The sequence below is a fragment of the Opisthorchis viverrini genome (genome assembly GCF_000715545.1).
Source record: "Opisthorchis viverrini unplaced genomic scaffold opera_v5_6, whole genome shotgun sequence".
Lineage (NCBI taxonomy): Eukaryota > Metazoa > Platyhelminthes > Trematoda > Opisthorchiida > Opisthorchiidae > Opisthorchis > Opisthorchis viverrini.
The window spans coordinates 2,187,904-2,208,120 of record NW_008751662.1 but is presented as its reverse complement, the minus strand read 5'-3'; the positions used below and the strand labels follow the sequence as shown (position 1 = coordinate 2,208,120).

At 44.7% G+C, this 20,217-nt stretch overlaps 1 protein-coding gene across 1 annotated transcript in view; it reads right to left on the bottom strand.

Moving 5' to 3' along the window:
- T265_00630 (hypothetical protein) overlaps positions 1-20,217 on the bottom strand; it is a gene marked incomplete at both ends in the record, with an annotated part of 97,546 nt that overhangs the window by 62,731 nt on the left and 14,598 nt on the right. The window contains 10 exons of the mRNA XM_009164458.1: positions 14-467; positions 632-884; positions 1,820-1,940; positions 2,626-2,739; positions 3,428-3,661; positions 6,304-6,549; positions 10,818-11,042; positions 14,408-14,529; positions 15,810-15,869; positions 17,747-17,950. Coding sequence (XP_009162722.1) covers positions 14-467; positions 632-884; positions 1,820-1,940; positions 2,626-2,739; positions 3,428-3,661; positions 6,304-6,549; positions 10,818-11,042; positions 14,408-14,529; positions 15,810-15,869; positions 17,747-17,950 — 2,033 coding nt within the window. The remainder of the gene's footprint in view (positions 1-13; positions 468-631; positions 885-1,819; positions 1,941-2,625; positions 2,740-3,427; positions 3,662-6,303; positions 6,550-10,817; positions 11,043-14,407; positions 14,530-15,809; positions 15,870-17,746; positions 17,951-20,217) is intronic.

Below are 20,217 nucleotides of genomic sequence, written 5' to 3'. Positions count from 1 at the left end.
AGTTGGGACTTACCTGAGCAGTGCATCGGGTGACGATGCGGAACCGGCGAAGGATGAACCTTCGATCTCCGTGGAATCCTTAATCTGATCGACTTGTTTGGTCAAACAACCCGATCGACTGGCAGCCGCTTCCACATCAGCTAACAAGAGCTCATTCCAGCAATCCAGGATATCAGCAATTCGCATTTTCGGTGCCAGTCCAGTAGCTGGAAGTCCATCAACGAACTGTGGAAGTACAATAAAACGTTCCAGTTTGGGACGCTGTGACTCGAATGGAAAAACGCCAGACCTAGACGCCTGACTACTGAGGAGTTTGGCGCGAGGATCTGCCGCCTCAAAAGCAGCATGCCCTGTAGATTGTCGTGGGCACCACTTTGTTGTACTCAGTGACATCGACAGAGCAGCCAAATGGGTGGTTTTGCCGCAGCCAGAAGATCCGGTGACAAGCAGAATGGCTCCATCAGACGCTAAAAAGGTCAAGGGAGGCACGGGAGTGAGCCCAGTCCTTATGAGTAAAGTGTCATTATAAGAAGACTGGAGAGCTGACTATGGGTAGCGTAGCGGGAAAGGTGAGTGACTGTGAGACGGGAGACAGGAATATAAAGAACAAAGGGGAACTTTCGAGACGCACCCGAAAATTTGGTCAGGATCGGTGCATCGCTACGATCATTTGGATTCGGAGATATTTTCTGAGCGGCTAGCGAACGGACCGTTCGGCATTGTTTCCCTCTTGAGTTCAGCTCTAAAAACGCCTTTTCGAGCTGCAGGAGTTGTCTGGGGGCTATAGCCGAGGCCACGGGTTCGACAAAAATGCGCAGGAAGGAGGCATCAACAGTTGGTGAACGCGGAAGCTCGTAGCTCCTATCCGCCAGGGATGTGGGGATCTAATGTCGGGGGCAGGAAAGAGAGGGCAATTTTTGATATATCAATGTCTTTTTGTTTACCCTAAGCGTTTTCCGAAGCTCTTGTCCTTGTAAATCAAGGCAGAAAGCGTTGAAAAGTGGGTGGAGTAGGAGGGAGAAGCGAAGAATTTTGACCAAACACCTCATTCCCCTGGTGCTACATCGGAAGGATTCAATCAGCCACCGCATCAACTTACAGCGGTCAGTTTGGTCTGACAGTGATGTACTACTACAATCAAACACTACTGAATGGATGAAATAAAGGTTGAAATGATGCAGCTGTAGCTGCTGGTGTAAGATAACTGGCGGCTGCCGAATTCAGACAGATATGGTGTGGCGGCGGGTTAATTACAAGTGGCTCTTTACGCATGCAAAGTGCGCTGTCGGTCGTCACATTAAAAACTACTCAGAGTTGTACCTTTCCATTTATTACTTTCTTTCAGGGTCTTCAGAGGAGTTCTGGAATACGTTATATTACTACTCGCAGTTTGTGGGTAAATGAATTTAGCGTTCCTGCATTAGTCCAGTTATTTCGTACTGGTAACAAACAGTCGTAAGCAAGACCGGCATTTGCTTTCTCTAGAAGAAGTTAGCGAATACCCTTGCCGAGGAAGCCATCTCGTCACGTCAATAGACATCGACCAGGAGCGGGTTCTACCTCCGCGCAAGTGACACGTAATCCGTCTGAGACTTCTCAAGATGCACACCTAAGGCAACCAGGTGAACATTGTTTCTCAACGTGGTGCCAAACGGCTCAAAGTTCAACAAGGGGTTCAATTGGAAAAGTGATTTCATGAACTGTTTGATTGTGAAGGTTTTGCATAGAATAACACAACTTCACATGAAAAATCAATGAACGTTTTGACGTATAAATCGATAGAATACATAGTTAACAAACTTGCAAACAGTTCATTTACCGTAGCCTTATACAAGCGACAAAGCGAGTCGTGCAGACATTGTGACAACTTCAGTCCCAATTCGGTAAGGTTCCCCATAACAGGACGACGGGCAATTACGCCATTAAACCAGGCTGGATAACTGAAAATCAAAGGTTAGAGTGATCGAATCGGTGGTATAACGTGCTCAAGCGAATGTACTGTTAAAGCCTAATTGAGTATCGGGTAAACACGAATATTCATGTGAACTGAGGTAAAAACACGCAACTGATACACACAAGGTATATCGACCGGGATGGTCTTAGCATGAATCGGCACGTGTAGCTGCTGGGAGGAAGCTGCAGAGGAAGTGGCGAGGAACGAGAAGGGCATCCTCCACAAACAGACAGACATAAAGCCCCTATACAACGATGAGCGGATGGCTCATTGAATCTCTGCATTCCCTGTCTAATGAGGCTTGGAAAAAAGCCAACAATATTCAGTCGTATTGGAGAACTCGCCATCCTATGGAGGGATGATGATGCGCGTGAATAGCCACATGAAGGTGGTAGAGAAGGGAACGTCGAAGGAAAGAATACTGTATTCAGAGAAGATAGGTCGAAAAAAGATCCATCCAACAACTTTTCCTCAGCAAATGAGTATATTCGGAAAAGTTGATGTAAAACAATAGACGTCGCTGGTTTACAGCCCGGTCGTTCAAAATACGATACGATACCACAAACACAGCTAGGAGACACACTCAGCTGTTAGCTTTTGTAAGCGGCCAATTACCAAGGTCGAAACGACGTACTTCTAAAGTACCATTGAACTCTTATTCATAATCTTACCTTTCCAGAACAACCACACCATCTTTCTGCAAAAGTTCTTTGAATGTCGCAAGACGTTTGGCTTTCTCAAGATGCTGTTCTTCAAAGTCCAACTTGTGCAGGCTAGGCACAGCGCTGTACGGGAAGGAGAAAAAAGACGGTATTACGGACCCGTTAGAAATCATCAACTAATCTTTGGACGATATCTGAAGTGGAAAGCTATAACCGCTACAGTTGTCGTCCCAAGACGGACCACTACGGAGAGAGATTTGATTCCACTTGAGGACTCTGTTCCAGGGTATCACTCACTAGGTCATTCCTCTCAGGGAACACAACTGCAGAATCTCCATGGCGTAGTCACCCCAGCAACGGTCTCTCTTGGTGAGATCACAATATCCGGTTGTCCGGCAGTGACAAACCAATTTCTGTTCACCAAGTGTCGCCCTTCGGTTTGTTGACTGCGCCAGAAAGTCCGTTGCAACGATCTCCATTCTACGGGTGTCAAACTGTAGGGAAGTCTCTTGAGACTAACTTGAAGTCGGTTTGCACGGAAAGGAGTCACCGAAGTGAAACATTAATCGTTGGATTGCTAAGCTGGACAATAATTCGGCCCTACTACCTCAGGAAGGAAACTTGGACACGTCTTGAAGCCCTCGACCTTATCTAACTTTCCTAGGATACGAATATGATCATTACCAACACCTTAATACGATTAAGAGCGACATCAAAAAAGCATTTCTTAAGACCATGTGGATCGTGGTGGACTGAACGATCCTCAGACGAGGGGAAGTAAATGAAAATATTGACAAGTTACGCAACCCACTTCAGTGAGTCCGCGGCACGGATAAACGCGTGGATTCGTTGAGTGACGGCCTCATGTGCCCTGTTCGGATAGTTCCGTCTCACATGAACCGGAACGTGTTGCTCAGCGGACCGTTTGGCCAGACGATATTCCATCTCCGTTATGGACATCCCAGGTGTATAGAATTTGTTCAACTGGCGAAGAATCGGCTTGGGTAGGCTGTTGACCAAGGCTGACTTGGGAACCCAGCCATAACTGTAAACAAGGAAACAGACGAGGTGGATTGAAAGCAGCTGGTCGGATTGTGGTGCCTGAATGAAAAGACGCTGGGATCCAGGTACTTTTTCGTTTTGCGCTAGCGTACCGAGAAAGTGCACGCATGCAGAAAATTCGCTTTTCTACCGAAGGGACGCCTACGGGCAGCTGCTGATGTAGGCGACAACATAAACAGCAAAAACTTATTCTGGTTTTCACCAGAGACTCAAATGAATCTTTCGTTTACGATATTCTACTGCGCCTACCTGATGAGCCCCAAGAAGAGCGAAACCGGTCGTGGGCTGTCGAAGAGTTTTCAGCAACCTTGTGAGTAGTTTCCTTCATGAAAATGTACTTCGATATCTCGAATATCGTACCAACTGAAATATGAGGTGGCCTGTGTGCAGCACATTCAGTTGTAGAACATCATAAACGAGGGATTCAGTTGAATCTCTCGTGAAAACCAAATTGATTTGCAAACTAGTGTATTTCTCGAAAACAGTTCAGTTTGGGTTCAAGTAGATCATAAAGTCTACGGTAACTCGGGGACTGCGCCTACCTGATGAGTCCAAGAAGAACGAAACCGGTCGTGGGCTGTCGAAGAGTTTTCAGCAACCTTGTGAGTAGTTTCCTTCATGAAAATGTACTTCGATATCTCGAATATCGTACCAACTGAAATATGAGGTGGCCTGTGTGCAGCACATTCAGTTGTAGAACATCATAAACGAGGGATTCAGTTGAATCTCTCGTGAAAACCAAATTGATTTGCAAACTAGTGTATTTCTCGAAAACAGTTCAGTTTGGGTTCAAGTAGATCATAAAGTCTACGGTAACTCGGGGACTGCGCCTACCTGATGAGTCCAAGAAGAACGAAACCGGTCGTGGGCTGTCGAAGAGTTTTCAGCAACCTTGTGAGTAGTTTCCTTTATGGAGCAAAAACTTATGTTCGAAATCGGAGACATTAAATGAATGCCTTTCATCAGTTCGTATCGAAATTTATGTTTATAGATGACAACAAATAGGCTATTAAAAGTTTCCGTTCGATGAATAAACGGTGCGTTAGTCTCCGGAAGTAGAGAATAACTTCAGCTGACGGAACGTAGATCAGAAGTATAAAGAATTAGCCTGAGTGTTGGACGTATCTGGACTTGTAGGATCCAGGAAGAACAGAAGGGAAGTAGGGGAATATGTTACCCAATCATCTTGTGAGAAATAAGTTGTCGACAGAGCCGATGCATCTGATTGTTCATTTCACTAAACCGTCCAGCACTACCACCCTTTCGGTGCCAAACTGCCATGCCACCCGAAGGTCGCCCGAGGGCTGGGATACTGCCAGGTTGCCCAAGCCTGGCCGGGGAAGTCGAGAAGACAGAGGTTGAGTTCGAACCGCGGACCTTCCGGTCAGTAAATTCGAGCTCCATTTCGCTACCGAACGTCCATAAGACGGTTTCCTTATATTCAAGCCGTGTACATCTACAAAGCAATGAAATATTCCAGGAGTGGCAACCAGGCTAAAGTCGCACGACAACATTAACTTGGCGTCTAGGCACTTGTTCACTGCGTTCCGTGCTGCTGACTTTTTCAAACAGTTATTCACATTGGAATTATTCATTATCCAAGCCAGCAGTTTCAGAAACTTTGGCATCAATCCGTTTTAATGATAAGGCTTTAGTGACGAGGCTGATAAAAAAAGAGAGAATCAGGTATCAATGTAGTGAGGTATGTAATGGGGACTTGCAAGTATGGCGCAAGTCCAGCTATATCACTAGCGTAAACGCACTGTTCACACGCAATACATGGTCCAATCAATGCCACATTTCAACATCGAATGATGGAAGGAAAGTTCACGTTACCGGATCGAAGAACAAGGGAACTGATAGAGCTATATCAGAAGAAGGGGCCAAAAGCTGTCATTCGATCGACCTGTGCGGGGGACGGAGAGTTCAGCTGTAGCAACCATTCGGTGCCTAGCTGCCTTGCCACCCGAAGGAAGCACGAGGGTTGGCATACTGCCAAGTTGCCCAAGTCTAGATAAGGAAAGTCGGGATGCGTGGCAAACAAACCGATGGCTAATCCTGACACTGATACCGCAACTTGAACAATCCAAATTATGACTTTAGAACTTTGGGTTTCCCAAACCTGGTTATCAAATCTTTTCGAGTCTGCAGATAATCCACCTAGTGACTAAGTGAATCAGCTTACTCAACAGCAAAGTTTACTGAGAATGAGATGTAGGGTCTATGAAATCATGTGATGTCTTTTGAAAACAGAACGATTCGAAATAAGCACTAGTTGGATAGACTGGGGAATGTGCGAACGAGGAAAGTTAGATCGCAGCCCAACAAAAAACTGGTTAAAATCATGAGCTTGGCTGTTTCTAGATACAACAAACTTGTTCGACAATTATACCTATGAACCTGATCAAGCGGCTGAATGGGGGTCGTCACCTATGAAACCAAAACTGTTTTCTGCGTAGCCAGCCTGAAGTCGACCGATCCTTGTCGTACGACGCATGGGAACTTAGTTTGGAAGCTCCAGTACCAGTACAGGTAATCACAAAAAGTGACATTCACTGTGGTGAAATGACAACGGACATCTAAAGGCGGACAAATGAGAAATGTTATGAATTGGAGGCAACATACCGCTCGCCAACCAGGAGAATGAAGATATCGGCACTGTACGCCTGCTCCAGACACATTTGCAGCGATTGTGAACTGCGTGTGGCAGGCTCCGGTACACCCCAACGCAAATCTACTTCATTCACATGGACACGGAGCTCACGAGCCGCGAACTGACGAATATTCGGTATGACCAAACCACATAGAAGATCTCGTTCAGCATGCATATCCCGAAACGTGGATGAGATGAACACACGACAACACCGCCAACTGGTTTGGGAATCAAAGGAATCAGCACCGGTGATTAAACGCTTGCTGTATTTGATGAGCATCAATAGAAGCAATACTAGTGGACAGAACAGTGTCCTTTGGCGTGAAGCTGTTTTTTGACCAAGACGAACAAAGCGATTGCACGCTGTTAGACACGAAGGTGAAGGCCTCACTTACACAAGGTTTATCAAAAGTGAACATTCTCAGGCACCCTCTTTAACTTTAATGAACGTTCTTTTTAATATTAGACAATAATGAACAGGCGCTGCAATGCGGCGTCATAATTTCCGTACTGACCTTCCATCAGATGCAGGGACGGAGCTTTAACACTTGACCAGACACTACTCGCATGTTTCAGCAGTAGTATCCGCCGAAGCACTAGTAGCGCTCATTTCGATGTGCAGAGGAAGGTAGAGTCGAACAGGCTACACAAGACGAGGATATTTATAAGTGGATACAGTGTAGATTGCTGCCCACGAGACCTGAAGGTTGAAACAAACACTGAGATTTCGATTCCAGGCTTAGCTAACCTGATAATATCTCAACCTTCGTGCAACCTCCAGTTGCTATGCGCAGAGAGGCTAATGCAGGTAAACGAGTCAGTTTAACTAACTAGCTAGAAAAAAGTCATTGTGTTGCTGTTGGCTACAATCACAACCCACGCGCGTACATAGCATCAGTATTCTTAGACGAGAAAAACCGCCACAAATTTTTCATATCACCATCGGCTCGAGAACAGTGGACTCACGAATGTTCTTTAGACCAGGACAAGGAAGCTGACGTTCCGGTCACACTGCACACAAAATGCCACATACATTAATACATACTTCGAACATGCCATGACAGTGAGTTGAACATGGCGACGATGTTTTTTACCGAGCACCTGCCTACTCAAAAATTGAGGGCACACGCTCCATCGACCGCTGTCTCACCACTGTACACCAAGCATTCAAATAAGGTTACTATAACAACCCCTGATGCATCTCATAACATGGTTTTTCAGTGAGTTACGTTCACTGGCCATTGAGAAAAGGTACCTACCAAAACCCACAACACATGACATATAGGCTAAGACAGCAAACTCTGGGTTTAAACTGGTTTAGTGTTGGTCAGACTGTCCATAGAAATCTGGCTGCTCGGTGAATGCATTCTGACGACTCAGGTTATATCTAAACCGAATTGTCTGGTCCTCAAGACATCCTGAGAAGGAATTAGTTGGGTCAGTTGAGAAGAGGAGTTGGAACTCCGGAGCGGCTGGTTGGGTGACAAGCATTTGATGTGAATGCTAATCTGCGGACCGCTGTGCTTAGAGTGGCTGGTAGCTAACAACGAAACTTGGCGTCTTTGCCAAATGATATCTTTTCTGCAAATCTATTTCGGCGCCAATGCTTGTACCCATCACCGGATTCGATCCCATGCAAAACCGTTGTGGCATAACGATTAGGTGTAGTAGTTCAGTTTGGACCGGCCACCTGTACCTCGGCTCTACACAGATAAAAATAAAGACTAAAAGATAGTTATTCAGCGGCGCCTAGCTGCCATTCAAGCCAAAGGAAGCACGAGGGATAAGATACTGCCAGGTTGCTCAAGCATAGAGAGGGGAAGTCGAGAGGCAGAGGTCGGGTTCGAACCACGGACCTTGCATTCAGTCAATTCGCACTCTAATCACTGATCCATCTCGCCTCCCGCTACACAGACTACAAAACCCTGTATTCTGAGCGAAAATGGTTAAAAATTAGTTGGTTTTCAATCGATCGAGAGAATTTGGAACAGATCAAGAAGCCATTCACTCCAGAAAAGCTTGGTAAATAGTTGATGGATATATCGCTGCTCAGTCAATCTCGTTCCGATAAATTGTTCCATGTGGCGCTTGCATCGAGAACGGTGTTTCCAAAGAGAGATTTGAGGAACGGCTATTTTCGGCGCCAAGTACTATTCTCCAGAATCCATATATGTGTTTAGATTCCAGAACATCATTATCACGGATCTTACCGGATAGCGTGAATGAATGGAAGTATGAGAACTTGGTCGGAACATGCATCAACACGCAAAATCGGTTAGTTACGAAGTGGGCACCTGCGCACCATGTGTTTGCGTGCCACCTGCAGCATCCAATGTAACGATGGCCGACCTACTGATCAAAAGTGTAAAGAGATTTGATGTTTTCTGATCAGCAAAGCCACAGCTATTAAGATCGATGCGGAAGTAAGACTATTCTTAAAACTTACCTCAGTTACTGGTGCCACAAACGGCAACCTTCTGATACTGCTCACACATTTGTAATGTCCTCATGACTTCATTTGTGACCGCTGAATCGCAGCGCTATGCGGCGGTTAGGATACACTCAACAGACTCAGTCTCCTTACCTTGAAGCGTCAGTGACTGCAAGGCTCAACGTGAAAACCACTCTTTGAAGACTTGAAGTGCTTGTCGAAACAACGGGGTCAACTGACTTAGAACAGTGTGAAAAAAGCATCCAATTTTGCTTAATTCTGTCGTTGTGCACAGGGTTGCTATCCGGGGTTCAAATGACTCGGTGTAACGAATGGGGTGTGTACCTTCAGAAGTATCCTCGTCGTTCCTAATATCGCCCCTAAGTCAACGAGAGTTAGGGCATCTGTCTAGTAAGTCTCTGGTGTGTTAATTGCTTTGTTTCCGACCTCAGGTTGAACAAAACTGTGACCTGAAAGAGACGTTTGCATGCGACGGAAATCCCGAAGACTGAATGAAGCCAAAGTACTTCATTCTCTGGCCAAGCTGTCCTGCGCATTAGTGACGATAAGAAAGAAAGAAAGAAAGCGTTCAGCTATAGCACCCTTCCGGTGCCTAACTGCCATGCCACCCGAAGGAAGCACGAGGGCTAGGATACTGCCAGATTGCCCAAGCCTAGACAGGAGAAGTCGAGTGGCGGAGGTCGGATTCAAACCACGAACCTTCCGGTCAGTAAATTCGCGCTCTAACCACTTGGGCCATCTCGCCCAGTGACGATAAACCTGAAGGATAAGGGCGCTTTAGAAATCAGGTGGCAATTGCGACAGTTTTTGGGAAAGACTCTCCATTGCTACCTTTCAGGAGATACGCACAAGCGGCGTGCGAGGGGTGCCAGGGTCACCACCTGTATCGAATCCCGGTAAGACTTTGCAGAATCGGTCTATCCGCTCATTAAAATGAGGTGAAGGTGGTGAGCACAGAGTGAAGTTGTCATGGGAAGTAATACTTTTTCATACAACTAAACGTTAGAGATTCGCCAAATACACCTATTCGCATAGCAATTGATCCCAGCCAGATGAGTTCCAATAAGTTTGCTAAAGCCGGTACCGTGCTATCAAAAACTATCCATACGAGCGTTGAGTCTGCCTTGGTCATGTGACACGAGTCAACTGACCCAGTCGCTACCAGGCTCTCTAGACCGCCTCACAGTTACATAAGACGTGGGGTGTGCTGACAGCCAATCGTCAGTGTCTCTGAGTTTTCTAATTCAGTAACTGATCTTAGCTGCTTATTTCATTATTTACCCCCTATTTCAAGCATTAGATATGTGCCAAAGTGATGATGGGATCCCTAAAACGTTCGTCACTGTATTCTTGTCCGAACCATTGAAACACTCAATCAATTTGTTTTTCACCGCAAACTCAGCTGAATCGCTTGTTTGGGATGTTGATCGACTGAATATGCTGGACAAAAGTCATCTATTATTCAAGTTAGTACGATAGTAGATGTACCGCCGTATATTTTCTCGAAGGAATACTACGTCAGTGAGGTCAGCTGAGTGTATTCGACCATATTAGTCTAATTTGGGTTCAAGTAGAGCATAAAGTTGACAGAAACTGGGAGACTTCTCCCCGCTGATGATCCCCAAGCTAATCGTTGGCTGTCGAAGAGTTATATGAGACAATATAAGTAGTTGGAGCAGTTCGTTTTCCCCTATCTCTCCGTGATACCTAATCCCTTTCTGTGTACACCGCACATTCTTCGAGAATGCTAGTTTGGCTCACTAACCAAAGGTGGCCCAGAAACATCAAGTTAGTCCGAGAAACTAAAATCAGCGTTTGTTCTAGTCCGAGAAGTTTGTTTCATCAGATAAAGATTAGTCGAACTATACAAAGGAAGTTTTCATTAGGCGAGGTTTTTTCTGTTCTGTGCACGATAAAAACTCTAAACAAGGTGGAATAAAAATAGCGTTGAATGGTTTGAAAACACATCGTGTGAATTCCGTAAGATCATCTTGAAAGATCAAATAAAAGGCGGCGGCGACCAGATGTACTTACTCGGATATGGGTCGTTCAATTTGCAGTTCCGTCTCTGTGAGAGAAGGGTCCGTCAGTGCCTGGCGGACAAAATGGATGCGGGGCGTCTTTTCTAATCCGTAAAGTTCATCAATACGTTCGATGTGTTCCAGTAGACCATCGTTACTGGTCTCGGCTATGTATCGCAGTACGATATCTGTTGCGCCCTTCACAATAACCCAGTCCTTTAGAGCGCTGAGTTCACCACTATGATGAATGAAACAATGGTTAGTAAACACGAATCAAACTATGACATTCATGTGGGACAGAGTAGTCAGTGACCACACAAATCCGCATTCATAGGTAGCATAAAAAGGCATTTACTGTGCGAATTCGTAGTGCAGGAGGCCACGAAAACAAATCCATTGATTGTTACTCACAGTTCAGGGTTCTCATAATAGACGCAAAAAATAATACCATGTTAAAACTTCAACACCAATTCAAACATTTATCATTTTTTATGTGGACATACACGCATCATGGAAGTTTATTGTGAACAAACTGGCATTACGAAAGATGTTGAAAGAAACCGCCCCTTTCTTCTATAACAAGTTGGAGGCGGTATGAGATGTGAGACACAGCATGTTTAACTTCTTCAAGCGTCACTCGTGCACATTCTTTTTCAATTCTTGCCCGTAACTCCACCAAGGTGGCGTCTCATAATACGATGCACGCTGGCGCGGGGAATGCCGGTCAACTGAGACACCTGAGTTATTGACGAAGATACCATGGTGCTCTGGGACTGAAGTTGCTCAACGGCATTCTGTACAATGGGCGCTCTTTCATCACTCAGAGACTTTCTACCTTTGCCAGGAAAATCTAATACAGATCCAGTGGACTCAAATTTCGCAATCAAGCGTGTAATGGTCGACACGGTGAAAGGATCTTTGATGAGACCATGTTTGGTTTTGTAATCACGAAGTGGAGCGAAGGCGCTTTCACCAAAGGAATAATCGAGTTTCACAATTTCAGTGCGCGTACTGACATCCATCGTAGACTAATAATGAAAAATTTCGTCATCCTTCCTCTGATTGGCTACGTTTACTCACCCAATCAAATGTTGCGTCTATTATGAGACACCTGTAGATAGACAAAATCGGATCTCTGTGGCCTCAGACCATTGCTCAACGAAGTCTATATTTTCTATATTCTCTGAAAGACAGCAGAAAGACGGATGTCTCTCCTGGCCTTCTCCCTGTCGGAAAACACCCCAACTACTGGTAGTACAACAAAGGGGGAATGGTTCTCCCTAAAGAGAAGTGTTTAGAGTTTCGCTGCGTTTACAATACAGCCAGGATGAAAAGGGCTCAAGAAAGCGTTTCATGCGTCGGCATTTCCCCATGACAGTCTCTGATTTCGTAATATGAAGCTAGGATATCCCAAGATGGGCGTGGTGAATGGGGCTGCACTTGAAATCCCTGGGATATCCCTACATTACTCTCAAGATACATCGCGTAGAAAGGTAAGCGTTGATAAACATCTTTCACGCCTTCCTGTGGTTCAACAACAATAGCCAAAAGATGTATGTCCGTTGAGAATGTTTCCACAGGACTCCTGAGATGTTTCGACACCAACCTAACTTTGATACAGTATCAACTTAAGATGTCTGGAGGTGCTCAACTGAATCTCTCGTTTATGATATTTTACAACTGAATGTGCTGCACACAGGCCACCTCATGGTTCAGTTGGCACGATATTCTAGATATTGCAGTATATTTCCATGAAGGAAACTGCTCACAAGGTTGCTGAAAACTCTTCGATAGACCACGACCGGTTGCGCCCTTCTTGGGGCTCATCGGGTAGGCGCAGCTCCCGGGTTTCCGTCAACCTTATGTTCTACTTGTAAGTGCTCAGACAACCTGATGGCCTGCGGCAGGAAAATGTTCGGCTATAGTTGGTTGTAGTGACTTTCATTCAGGATCGGCTCCCTCAAAGATTACAGTTTCAGGCTCATTACTTATGGGGAATAGCAACTCTTGTGTAGGCCAAGTTTTTTCTTGTATCGATCTCTCTTGTTCACAGAATTGAATGGAATATCCCATATCATGACAACACGAAGCACCTAGAACTGTCATTAGCTTTTCTGCCTTGATGCTATTAACCCACGGAATAATCCCAGAGGTGATTGTTGAACCAGCTAATAGAATTTCCATGGAGGCTTAGGAACATCAAGTATGCGTTGCAATATACTGGTAAATTGGTGCAATCAAGGTCCATTGATTCTGTGCAGGAGAAAGTGCCCTTGTGGGCTGGAGTTACATTAAAAGTAGGCGTGCAACACGAAGTTGTGCGAACGCACACAGCTTGCTCTGACGTGCATACAAGAATATCATAAGCGAGAGATTCAGTTGAATCTCCCATGAAAACCAAATTTATTTGCAAATTAGTGTATTTCTCGAAAACAGTCCAATTTGGGTTCAAGTAGAACATAAGGTTGACGGAAACTCGGGGACTGCGCCTACCTGATGAGCCCCAAGAAGGATGAAACCGGTCGTCGGCTGTTGAATAGTTTTCAGCAACCTTGTGAGTAGTTTCTTTTATGTCTGCAGGTGGTCCCGATTTTGTTTTGATGGAACTACATTCCTTTCCTTCTGCGTATCTCTTCGAACTAGTAATTGAGCTGTCAGTAGACTCGGTTCACACAACCGAAGAATTCAGGGATTGAATAGACTGTTCAACCTGGAAGTCATTCACTCGCTGGTCGGCGAAACGAAACATACGATTCAAACTTCAAATGACCAAGGAAGTGGAGGCGTACTTTAAGAATTTCGTTGAGCTAGCATTGCACGATGATCGACGGTCAGACAGTTTACTTTACTCAAGTGTCATAGAGACAGGGAATACACTGGCCGGTTTTATTTGGTTTCAATCACCTGATTTCGAACATCCACCTTGTTCTACCTCAGCAGGTATATGACCATGAGAAAAATGCTTTCCAATGTGGACCTAACTTATTGAACATAGTCATATGGTGTGATTCCCTACGGAAATGTGAGTCGGATAGGTGGTGTGTGTTAGTCCATTATACAGAAAAAACCAATCGAATTTTTGTAGAAAATGAGGATTTGACACGAAACAAACCCGTATCATGTGCAGCAGTATAAGATGCAAGAAAGTTTGTGAAACATCACTTGGAAGTCGCGAACTAAACAGGAATCACGTGCTTCGACATTACAGACCAATTTCCATCTCTCCCTGTTGCCTGGGTTTAGGTGAACCTGAAGGAAACACCTGGATGATATTCGGAAGTAACCTCACATCAACTTATTATTGAACTATGAATAAGTCGGGACGCCAGGTGAAAACACTTCAATCATTGCTACACTGTCGGAGCATGAGATGGCGGCCCGACCACCAATGGCCGGCTCTCACGAGGAACTCACATCGTCGCAGCAGTGATACTGGGCTATGACTGCATGTTTTGCCCACATCGTTCTCGGTAAGCGCTCAAAACAGCAAGAACACAAAAATCAGACATGTGCCTCTACCAAGCGAACGTTTGGTCCCAACAACAGATATGTCCTAAAACAGCCTACCAAAGTTCGGTTGCAAACTGATAGATGTATACTTACCGGTAAGGCGATCCACTCAGGTTAGCCCAAACAGCGTTTACCGGCCCATAATGCTCGCGACAATTCCTCACATACTCCAGCAATTCAGCATGCAGTGGGCCAAGAACAAGAACAGTATCGAACTGAAAAAGCAAACGAGAATGAGATGTCTAACTGGGGAGCTGAGATCGAATTTCGTAGAAAGAGTGCATATACAACTTGGCGTGAAAAATGCACACAACGTGGGAAACGAAGCAGCTACGTCTTGTACTGTAAATCTTACGCCACAGCTTCGTTCACCGATTCCACTGATGACGGGGAGGTGATAGGTTTGGATAAGTCATGCGGTAAGAATGCAAAGGATCCCATGATCACATGACGGCGATTCGGTATTGACAAGGACACCACTAATGTCTCGCACCAAAATGGCTGATCTCAAGGCGAACACATGAGCCCAATGGTATTATCTACAAAAGTGAAACACTCCCAAGAAAGTTATGAACTTGAATTGCGCGAACGTTTTTTTTCTGAAAGATATACAGTACTATTTCCCCATTAGAAGAAACGTGGTCGGAAAGCAGTTAAACTGTTTGCCACTTCGAAATATTGCTAATTTGGAGGCTTGGTCCAAAAACGAAACCAGAATCAAAAAAGGCCAAGATGGCCGTGTGCACCAACAACCGGTAGGTTATACACGATATTCACGATCATTTGAACAACCTGGGAAATATTGAGCCATACGAAATTGACCAGCCTCTTAGCGGAATGCAATTGTTTGCATACGAACTCGGTTTGGACGGGAGACTCACTTGGGACCCATCTAAATCACTTGTTTGTGATGCTTTTGAGCAGCTGAATGTGCTGCACCAGGCCACCCCATGTTTTAGTTGACACAACATTCGGGATATCACGATACATTCTGTAGACGTATTACACTACTCAGAAGGTTGCTGATGAGAACCGGTCGTGGGCTATCAAAGAGTTTTCAGCAACCTTCTGAGTAGTGTTTATGTTGACCAGGTTCTGTTCCAAAGTAGATCAACTAAAAATAACCCGTTTTATTTAGTTCCAGACAAGTATTTCCTCATACGAAACATCTTGTTCCGGATATTTCAGTCTTCATTTTATTGTTCCTGGATCTCTTCGTTACGAGCTGCGCGCCAAACCTCAAAGTGTTTGATAGAACAGGTGTGTCCATACCCTCGATTGTTCTGACATGGTTTGTTAGGATAGACATCTCTGAGCTCTTGGCAGGGGGTGAACAACTTTGTGGATAGGTCATTATAGGATCGTTTCATTGTCATAGCATAGGTTGGATACACGATAAGACATCCACATCAAACTCCACAGTGACAAAACCGGGCTATGCGATAAAAGAATACGAAGTCGAATAATCAAAAGGGGCTAATGATGGTCAACTCACGCGCTGTTTCATTGCATAGAAATTCTGGATTAGAGCGGTCAGCTTGACGGTTTTTACTTTCTAAATGGGGGGAAATAGAGAAAGGCACAGACAAGGATTGATCTACGGAGTGTCTACATGAACTGAGTTGCGAAATTTACGAAGCAGCGAGGATAAGAAAAGGTTCCCTCTTGCACTGCCTACGAACAGATGAATGCTGAATATCACGAGGAACAATGGCGGAACACAAGACAAACGATATAGCGGCGGGTAAAGCATGTCGAGTTAGGAGAGGAGTGGTGAAAGGCAGAATAGTAAACAGTTGAACAAAGCAGAGTATACGAAGGCCACCTGAGACGTAACGAAGAGACCACGTTTATCTCACAACGCGATTCAAACTCTCGTGGAAACTACACACTAGCGAAAAATAGAAGGTTCATTTCTGACAGTTGGCTCTTAGCTACAGTGGGCGGGATAATTGACAGCTGATGATTGGAACAGTTCACTTTGTCAGCACATTATTCAGGGACGTTTGACGATATAAGGACCTCACCAACGGTATGTAGTAGTTGATCATGAAAGCCAAATCGTTTAGGAACTAATATGCCACGGGAGATTTCATCGCTTCAACCAAGATTTCATCTAGTAAGTGCAGTCAACTTATGTTGAAAAGCTGGGAGGCTTGATAGGATTCATCATCACACGAACAACTGGGGCGATCCCAAATAGCGACAGTCTGGTCGCAGGTGATTAATAGGATATACCGACAGTGATTCTTCAATCGCATGACCTGAGGCCCTGAGGGATGACTACTCGTACGGGAGACCCATTCGGCCACCTCTAGAATACGATTAGCGATTGGCCTAAAAAAGTGGATTTGGGTCCCCCCAAACCATCCGACAGACATATTTCTAACCGTAGTCAATTAGTTTAAAAATCATCCATGTGAAGGCAGGTTTCGATTATGCCGCGTCAACTTCCGTTGAAATTAATATCCGGCCTTATCCAAGATGTCAGAAATGTGGCAACAGTAATGTAACACGTAATATTACAATACAATATATATGTATATAATATTACAGGATACACGAACGGATCTACAAGCTCTTCAGAAAAACGCAGGTAATAGATATATTGTGAATTAAACGTTGTTGAAAGACATTAAATTATGGTAACGTGAAGGACAGATATAGTCACAACGGCTACAACTCATAAGGTTGCCAGAAACTGTTCGACAGCCCACGACCAATATAGCCATTCCTGGGGCTCATCAGGTAGGCGCAGTCTCCGAGTTTCCGTCAACGTCATGTTCTACTTAAACCAGAATTGGACTGTTTTCGAGAAATACACTCATTTGCATATCAACTTGGTTTTGACGAGAGACTCACCTGGAACCCAGCACCAGGCCGCCTAATGCTTCAGTTGGCACGACATTCGAGATATCGCGATACGTGTATGGACGTAATACATTACTCATAAGATTGCTGAAAGCTCCTCGACAACCCATGACCAATTTCGCCATTATTGGGGTTCATCAATTAGGCGCAGTCCCCGAGTTTCCGTCAACCTTATGTTCTACTTGAACCCAAATTGGGCAGTTTCCAACAAAACCAAATTGATATGCAAATTAGTGTATTTCTCGGCTACAGATAAATTCTTGGACATCGAAGACGGAAAGCTAAGCTCATCGCTAGAGAGAATAGTCAGCGAGACTGCTGGGGAGGTAGCAAGTTGCTCGGATGCTGGAACGCAAGCCACCGACCAAGAGGGTCCATCGTTCTAACCCTCTGTGGGCTTTCTGAATACTCATACAAGGGATGGGCACATCCGCTGTTCAGAAATCTTAAAAAATCGCCGAAATTAACATCGCCAAAAAGTATGAATTGTGGGAACGACCAAATAGACGGAATACCATGATAATCGTAAGTATTCACTAAAGTAGGATAGAATAGACTTACCTTTGAAGCTTTGAATACCTCCCGAACGCAGACCAGAATGTCCCAGTACTTTTTCGGAAACCTATCAGCGGCTGACATATAGCTCTGGAGCGAAGCGAAACTCGGCTCAAAATGCGAGGCTCGTGTTTGATCTGAGATATACATGGAGTAACTTTCACATTTGGACGCACACATCAGACCGAGGAGGAGACCCACAGTTCGCAGCTGAATATATGGCAAAGAACAACAGACAGAAGGCAGACGAGGTGAGTAAGACAGCGAGATTAATGCGGGCATATGAAGTTGAGAAAGAGTTTTTAAATGGGTGCCCACAATTACACCCTAGAAATTTCCACATTATTCTCTCGTTTTATAAGCCGGACGGCATTTGTATCAAAACTTAGTATCCGAGATGAAAGAAGTGTCCCAGTCAATGTGCACCAAGGGAATCCACATATACATGGTGAATGGACAGTGTTACTGAGCGCATTGGGGTATCCTCTTATCTCGATCTTTCTACAGTCAACCTAAAGTGGATTTGATTTCAAGACTTGACTGTCTATTGTTGATCCTCGGACAAGCCAAGTCAGGTCACGTCAAATAAGGCTTTGTGCACCCCAAGGGTGCATCTATGGTTGTTCTAGCAACGATTGCTTCTTTATATCACAAAAGCGGGTTGGACTGATAGACTTGAATCCGAGCCCCTAGCTCAAATTAGGCCAATGACTCATTTAGCGACAGAGGAGTTCCACTGATGTGTCAAAGCAGCCGGATTCCAAATGTCTCTGACAGCGGCTAATCCAGTTGGCGCCACATGCCACTCTCATCTCCGTATAGTTACGGACGCGGGGAAAATGTAAGCTATGTGACAAAGCGGGTGCGACGAGGTAGGAATCTGTCATCCACAGCAAGGATAGCCGTACGACTGTTCCACTTTCATTGGTAATGATGAAAAGTTAGCTTTTCAGGAAGCCTCAGCAAGATTCGAACCCAAGATAAACACTTTACCAATTATCTACAAATAACTGACTGACCAATTGTGAGCAATTTTTATTTAAACAGCATTTAACGCCAAATTCATATCCCGACTGAAAATAGGAGCAAACTACACAGCAAGCATTATGCAATCTGACCCGCAAAATTCCCGTTCTGGCAATTAAATTAACTGCTGAGGAACTTTTAGTAGAACTTTTAGTAGCAGAATCTGGGTTCAGTTGATCCCCACTTTCCCAGTTACACGGTCTTCTACAAGTAATCTAATAAAGAACGAGTGAATGTTGGGATAAATCCACGGACAGACGCCATACAGGTTTTCCAACTATCCAAAACAACCGTTTTCGACTGGTTTTGCGGATGACCGATAAAAAGGGCCGTACAAAAAGGCAGAAGAGTATGAAGAAGATCACGAAACGCTTGGGTGCTGTCGGTGCTACTCGCCTTCAAGGATGGGGACCGCGTGAACCTCACTACGCCTGGTTGGAGACACTACAAGATATGGCTGACAACCGATGTCAGTGGCGTTCTTGTTGTCAGTTTCTATCCAGATCGCCTGAGTGAATGTCTGGAGGTATAGGCATCTCGGAATGATTGTGGTAATCTAGCACTAAGTCCCTCCCCATCCACCCTTACTCTTTTCTTTGCAATAAGGCTTTCAAATAAATCATGGTTGTACGGCAGTGAAGCATCGGTGTTGAACACTGATGTCATGCTGTCGATGATGATGATGATGATGATGATGATGATGATGATGATGATGATGATGATGATGATGACAAAAAGGACTGTTCTCTCAACATTGTTCAAACATCAGGTACTGAAATCCACATAAGTAAAGCAGTAAAGCAGTTTGTCAATCTCACTTCGTAAAATACTGAAAGAACATTGCCGAAATTGAGCTACCGAACTGAAATGCGGAGGAAGTCAGGACCAGTCTTCGAACTGACGGTGTTGGACAAACTTTCAAGGAGGAAACGATTAATTTCAAATCGTAAAAGTGGTGAAAGCGTTTGCTAGGAGTGTGTTTTACGATTCGAGGTTTACTTCCAGACCCTTTGTCACATAAGACCTGTTTCCTCTGATACCAACAAACCAAAATTGGTCCCAACAGAGGCGGTGGTCAGACAGGTCTTTCCGTAACGTAACACACCTATACTACTGACCCTGTCAATGAATGTAGCATTTGAAACTGCAGAAGAGTCAATTTTCAGGCATGTTTTGAGTAGGAATCACAGTGAGCAATGCTCAACTGATCGATACAAACTAGCTGATCAATTCGGAACGGGTGTTTACTGTGATTTAACAACTACTTATCGGCTTATAACCCCAAAAACGGCATTCGAGTCACATTACGACAGATTTATTTGAGAGTTTGTATGGACTAAACTCTGAGTAAACATTAATGGATGCGGTAAACAGGTAGGATGAACATATAAGGCGTGTAACACGACACGTTAGTGATTTGAAAGTCTTCGTATCGTGTCATCACAACAACA